Source organism: Limulus polyphemus, unplaced genomic scaffold (assembly GCF_000517525.1).
Source record: "Limulus polyphemus unplaced genomic scaffold, Limulus_polyphemus-2.1.2 Scaffold295, whole genome shotgun sequence".
Lineage (NCBI taxonomy): Eukaryota > Metazoa > Arthropoda > Merostomata > Xiphosura > Limulidae > Limulus > Limulus polyphemus.
In genome coordinates this window covers 500759-508019 of record NW_013665905.1, presented here as the reverse complement: position 1 = coordinate 508019, position 7261 = coordinate 500759, and the positions used below count along the sequence as shown (strand labels likewise).

General features: G+C 29.9%; 1 protein-coding gene across 1 annotated transcript in view; it reads left to right on the top strand.

Annotated features, from left to right (window-relative positions):
* The window catches only part of LOC106457136 (mitogen-activated protein kinase kinase kinase kinase 5-like), a 77910-nt gene that overhangs the window by 44042 nt on the left and 26607 nt on the right, over positions 1–7261 (top strand). The window contains exons 19-24 of the mRNA XM_022382955.1: positions 6–182; positions 2027–2068; positions 2534–2618; positions 3746–3825; positions 6027–6087; positions 6440–6479. Of these exons, the coding sequence (XP_022238663.1) occupies positions 6–182; positions 2027–2068; positions 2534–2618; positions 3746–3825; positions 6027–6087; positions 6440–6479 (485 nt within the window). The remainder of the gene's footprint in view (positions 1–5; positions 183–2026; positions 2069–2533; positions 2619–3745; positions 3826–6026; positions 6088–6439; positions 6480–7261) is intronic.

Genomic DNA, 7261 nt, shown 5'->3' with positions numbered 1-7261 from the left:
GTCAGATTGCAGATTCCAGTAAAAAAGATCATCTTCTCCTACAACTGAACTCCTTGGCGAGTTGTTATAATGAGCCAAATGATACCAGTAGTAAACAGGAAGAGAGTGGAAACTCTACATCTCTGGAAGCCCCACCCCAGGCACCACCCAGGAGACGAGACAGAAAGAAATATATGCCACCAGTGAGTGAATTATGACTTTTTTAATCTGTTGTTATCACAGAAAAAAAAGAAAGAAATTGAGAATACTTTTTCATTCAGATATGTATTAGATACTAGAAATATCATGTGCTATCATTATGTGGTTTTAAATTGTTTTTATTCACTTGTAAACAAGAGCATCTTATTTTTGATGTCACATACTGGTAAGGTATCACCTACCAATTCAAAGTTATTGCCTTTAAAATGTTTATGAAAAACAAAAGTATGAAACATCTGTACACCCAGTTGGATTTCAGAATGCTGACATAGATCAAACCATTCAGATGCTCGTGGGAAGCTCTTCCTTTTAAGTGCATGTGAGGTTTCTTTGTGTGACTATGCTAAAAGGATTTTTGTTGAATAGTGCTTGAAATAGAAAATTATGGACAGCTTCTTTCATGTATATGTGTGGGTATATATATATACATTTTTTTGATGCATTGCTCATGTCACTTACATACCAATTTGAAGCATTTCATATAATAAAACTTAACATTTTAAATGTTCTACAGTTAACTCTTTCAAGATTGTCAGATACCAATAATGGCGCTGTTGTTATGAAGCTGTTACTCATGTTAATGGTATATTATAAGCAGTTCTTTTATCAGTTGTTTCACATAGTATGTAATTGAAAACAGTTATTTTCCCTGGAGAATCTTACATTCACTGAAGTGTCAGAATAAATCTTTTTCTTGTTGTTTATCACTGAGAAGCATTAGATATAAATATTTCTGCTACTACTGACTTAATCCAAGTCAAAAATACACACTAATATTGTCCTTGTGTACTCAACTTTACAGTATTTTAGTTAAATATCTAAAGTGCTTTCATTGCAGTATTTGAAGTTTAACTATAAAGAAATCTACCTAGAGATGACCTTCTGTGTGATTTATTCTTTATCACAGAATATTCTCCTCACTTTAAGCTGTGGGTGCATCACAAGAGTGATAGTCAATCCCTTAGCATGGATGATTGGTGGGAGGTGCTGCTGTCTAGCTGCCTTCCCACTGGTCAGTACTTCAGAATTATGGATTGTGGCAGATAGCCTTAGTAGTTTTGCCATAAATGCAAAATAAAAATGTATTCTTTCAAAGTTATTCCAATACTAAACATTTTGAGTTAGGTCAGTAGCATAAGTTATCCACATATTGAACTTAGATAGACTTGAGATTTTAAGATGATTTTCAAAACGTATCTAATGCAATGAGTTGGATACAAGTTTAACTTTTTTTGTCTTTGAAGTGTTGCTTTTCAGTGAGGATTCCATTTCGTTTTATTACTTTACATAATGGACTAATTTTAAACATGTTATTTCTTCATTGTAGGGTTTCACTGGGTTCCTTTAGGATTGACAGATGTCTTGCAGTTCAAATAGTTTATATTCAATTACAGAATTATTTGTAAACCTTCACAAAAATAGAATGAACTTTTGTTATTGCTAATGGAAGGATTCGGTTATTTAGTTACATTAGTATAAATATAAACACTTATAAATTAGGTCGTCAAAATATGCTTATCGTTGATGAAAAATTATTTAGAAAAACTTAGCATGTGATGTAAAAGCATATTTCCAAAATAATTGCCATAGAAATGAGAGGTCACTACTTTTAAAAATTGTCTTTATGTAAATATGTTTGTGTGCGTGTATATATATATATAGACATACACACACACACACACACACACACACAAATGCAGATAGAGTACTTGTATATCAAGAAATGAATATTTGGTGTAAGGCACTAAACTGACTATTGCTCTAGCACAAAGCGTTTATAAAGTTTGTAATAGATATCACAATTAGTTTTGTTTGTTTGTGTCTGTAGAAACCAGTATGTAATGGTCTTCCACCAACACCCAGAGTTCATGTAAGTGCCTTTGTTACAGCTAATTATTAAATAATAAAGGTATTAAATTTATGACAAATGTAATAAAGTAAATAATTATACCAGTTATTTACAATTATTTTTTTTTCCCTTGTAATTCAATATAACGTGCACTAAATTTGATGGCAGTATTTACTGATGATTTTTATATTGTTTCTAAATTTTTAGGTGTAGAAATTGTTTTCTTGTGCTTTATATTAAACTGGTTTAGCTTACGGCTTATTGTTTTTTGTTTTATTTTGTGTCCATGGCACTTGGTTCATTTAAGAATTTGATGTAACTCATAACACAGACATGGTTGTTATTTTCCCAGTAGTTTATTGAGAAGGAAGCAATTTAGGGAAGTATTTTTAATGGTTTTAAGTGTTAAAGGCCTTGTAATTATATTGAATATCTTTTACTGTGAAATTTGGCTTTTGTAATTTTTACATTTCTTTATAACTGTAGATGGGTGCATGCTTCTCTAAAGTTTTTAATGGGTGTCCACTCAGGATTCACTGTGCAGCAAGTTGGGTCCATCCAGAAACAAGAGGTAGTATTAATTTAAAATGTCGTGTTCTTAATACAACATTCAAAGAATGTATTCTGCTGTGACAGTTAGAAGAGTCAAACTATTTTTTATTAATGTATGTTTATATCATCTGACTACTAACAAAAAAACTTCTTTAAAAACATTGTTTTGTGAGAGGTTTAAAGTTTATAATGTGTAATTCTTTCATTAACAGTGCATCTTTCTTAAAAACTAGCAAGTATAATGCTTTGAAGTGTCAGCCAGTTGCATACGTTTAAAGGATAAAAACTTTATCCTCAATTACACGAACCTCCTTATTGTAGCTAATAGGTTAAAGCAGTTTTTCTTCATAACATCCAATTTAACTTTATGAGCAGCATTTAAGCTGCTGCAAACTGTTCTTTGAAAAAGATAGTTTATTTTTGTAATGAGAAAGTTAATAACTAGTGAAATAAAGTCCACAGGTCAATGTTTTGTAGGATTTAATAAAAGAGAGAGGTTTCCACTTCTTTTTTTTATATGCAATTAACATGTACTGATCTTATTTTCAAACAAAACTTTAATTCCTTATAGGTTTATAGAAAACTCGTATAGATCTAGAACAGATGATAATGTTTCAAAGTTGTTTAGTTGTTGACTTGTTTCAATGTGAATAAAAGCTTAGAAAAATATTCTCTATCTGTTTAGCAGGTGCACATAAACTTATTGTCTTATCTTCAACACTTGAGTTGTAAAAAGTTAACAAGGGAACTCCTGTAATCCACTCACAGATGCATGTTAGTGCACTCGGGCAGTTGACAGTCGGAGTTTCAGTTTTTTTCTTTCTGTTAATAAGGGGAATGACATTTCATTCCATTGCCCCCTCAGTTTGAGCATGTTCATGTTTTCTGTTATCATAAAGAAGAGATATTATTGAATGGATTATGGCTTGACATAGGAATAGTCTTTTCTTTTTTATGCAGTGGTAGACAAAAACTATATATATTTTTTTAATTTCGATTTTATTTTTCTAATAGATTAAGTTAGTCTGATCTATGAAAGTAAATTATTGTTTTTTTTGTCATAAACATTTACGTTTTACTTGATAAGATAGAATACTAACACATATTGAATATTTGTTTATATTAACTTTTGTAACTTTCTTTTAGACCAAATCATTTTGTTTGGTTGTGAAGAAGGAATTTATACTTTTAACCTGAACGAGCTTCACGATGCTTGTGTAGATCAGGTTAGTAAAAGATTTTGTCATTCTTTTATCAGTGAAGATTAGGCAAAAGCACATACACATTTATAATTTGAACAATTTATTGAGCATACCACTGACACTGGAGAGAGAGAGAGAGAGATAAAATAACTTTCTTTTTTTTTCCTTTAAAAGTTTAAAGTATCGGAGATTGTGATCATAATTCAGTTTAACTTTGAAATATAAGTCAGTTTTCCATAAGGAAAATTATGATTTATTTCGAAAGTAACAAATCAAAAGAAGGCAGAATAATTCAGTTGTATTTGACCCTTTTTTGCTTTTTTTCTCTTTGAGATTGAAAAACAACTTGAAAAATCAATAAAAAAGTCTGAACTATGTGACTTTCTTACAATTAAATGTTTCTTGAACACTCCGAGAAGGAGAAGATATTTGCCACTTTCTGTTCTGTTGATAATCAACTAGTCATTGGATCTACACATCTGATAGCATTATGACAGAGAAATAGAGATGATATCTGTCACTTTCTGTTCTGTTGATAATCAACTAGTCATTGGATCTACACATCTGATAGTAATATGACAGAGAAATAGAGATGATATCTGTCACATAAATCATCCAAGATTAATTTGATAGTAACTGTCAACAAGCAAAGTTAATATGAAAACTAAACCTTGATTGATAACTCCCAACTGAAGGAAGAAAGACATCAAATTGCCCGTAGTGCCTCAAAATTGCAGAAAATTTACAAAGTTTTTAATTCGTGCTGCAAGGATGTTCACAAAGAGCATGTGTATCAATTTTTATCATTCCTAAGTAAAGTTATGGTGTTAAAACAGTTTATGTTATGAATTTCTTTATCCCTGTTGCATTAATTATGCATATGACATATATGACTGAAAGTGTACTTTCAGAGATTGTAACATCATAATTTTGTTTTGTACACAGCTTGAAGATTATAAGAAATGTTTAACAGTGTTTCCTTGACATGTAAATTTGCTCAGTTTTACGGGTCAGTGCTACCTTAACTCTTTCTCAAGTGTCTGTGTCTGATTAGGGTTTTTAAATTTAGTCTTTGCTTAAAAGCTCGTAACTTTTTCATAAATCTTTTTCTCTATTCGCGGTGTGTAATGTTTAAAAGCAGGCTTAGACTTTTACTAACATTTGTTACCCCAGAAACGTATACAACACTTCAATAATATGATTATAATGGCTTGAAAAAGTATTAAAGTTAATATCCCAGGGCTCTTACTAGGCTTCAAATATATGCATGTAATGAATTAAAAACTTTAATCAGTTTGTTTTCTGCATAATTTCACTGAAAAAGAAATGCATATATTTCACTAAACTTTGCCTTGTCTAGCTGAACACAAAATCACTGTGGAACCACTATGCTTGTGCTGCAATAATACATTGGAATGTGAATAGGGGTAACCAAAACAAAAGTAAAACAAACACAATTTTAAAGGCAATGTTAAATACCAAGTAATCTTGATATAAAGTTGGAAAATGAAATCAAGTGTTGAGTACCTAATGTAATTAGTATATAAAGTTCAGGCTCTATGTTTTTTCTTCATGTTTTAAGAACTTAGTACATAGAAAGCTGTTATAGTGCTTTATTTTTTGTTTTGAAAAGCTTTTAACAGGTAGAAAATAGTGTCATCTCAAACAAAGCTTTGCATATATGTGGCTGTGCATTTATAAAAACTATTTCAGTATAAAGCTACATTTTATGCTATGATTCAATAATTTATTGAATATGTATACACACACACACACACACACACACACACACAGAGAGATAAATATTCATTGGTAAAAAAAATGTTTTAACGATACATATATTTATTAACTTTAAATTTTTTTTTCTATTTCAACTTTTCAGTATATTTATTCACTTTAAAATATTTGTTCAATTCCAACTTTTCACTTGCATTTAAAAAATTTAACTCCCACATTATTTTGTCATGTAACAGTAGCATGATTGGTTACATCTTATGCTCCGTAGCAGAAGCTGAGTTAGTTTATTAAACTATCAAACATTTTTATATGAATTTTAAATCATTAGTATCTATATAGGTCAAAGTTTTCTTTTCTCTCTGTCACAAGTAAATGTAAAATAAATCGTGATGTTGATATTTTCACTGGTATTTTTGTTTATTATCTGGTATGTATGGAATAATTTTATCTTTTAAAACTTTAAAAAGAATAGAATTACTTTTCTTTAGCTCTATCCAAGACGAACAACATGGATGTTTATCATTAAAGATGTCTTGATGTCGCTCTCAGGTAAACATACGTTTTTCATATTTAACGATTTTTCTGTTAATGTACAAATTACCATCTCATTTTAAACTGATGCTTTTCAAAGCAAGCATTTAAAATGTCAAAATAATGTAGCCAGTGGTTGGAAATTATGGTTTTGTTTCAGGTTAAGATGTGAAACTTTTTAGGGGGGAGACATTCCACAGGACATTTTGAAATTTGTTATGTAAGACATTGTTTTGTACATGTGTTTAGGATAATTATTTAATGCCATACAGGATAAAAATTGATTCAGAGATGCCAGTTTGCATCACAAATTAATAAAAATGACTCATTTTAGCATGTATAATTTTAATATTAATTTTTTTGCACATAGATGAAAGAGTCTTAAAAAGTTTTCAAATAAAGTATAAGAGGTTAATTACTGTCGAATATTTTAAATATTGCACCATGCTAAATACGAAATATGACATACTCAGTCAAGGATAAAACAGTTTAGCATCTATTATTATTTGTTTTTTATTTAAAAAAACTTGGGTCATTGTTAGACATAAGTATTTGTATTCGATGAACATTTGAATCACCTTGATTGTCTAATGCATCATTGTCAGCTTCTATTCTGGGCTTGTAGCTGTTTAAAGTATATAACATATTATTAATTGAACAAATCAGTTTAACTCTCTATGCATGGACTTTGGCAGACTTTCAGTAAATGTTACAAGTCTTTTTTGTGCAAAAAATCCGATTTTTTAGTGAAGTATTTTTACTAAACTGAAAAAAAAAGATTTGGCCATGAATCTATCAAGTCTTTTTTTTGACTAGTGTGAGTGCAAAGTGATTTTCATGTTTTAGATTTAAAATACTTTTCATCATCTCATAAATCGAAAATTTTCTTTGCATAATCTCTAAAACCTCCTAAATACATTTCAGATGTTTTTGTTTTTTTTCAGTTAAACTTTATATTTTATATGTTGCTAGCTGAGTTACCCGGCATTGCATGGTGAAAATTTAGATTTGAAATGTATAGATCAGTATTTTTTCAGCAAATTATTCAGTAAGAAGACAAAAGCTGTAATGCGAGAAATAAAAAAGCATTTAATCAAACAAAGCTTTATTTGAAATTAGATCATATTTGAGCTTGTTTTGTTCTTTGAGCCTGAAGTCATACATCATGTTGCTCCTCTCTTTCTTTCTCTCT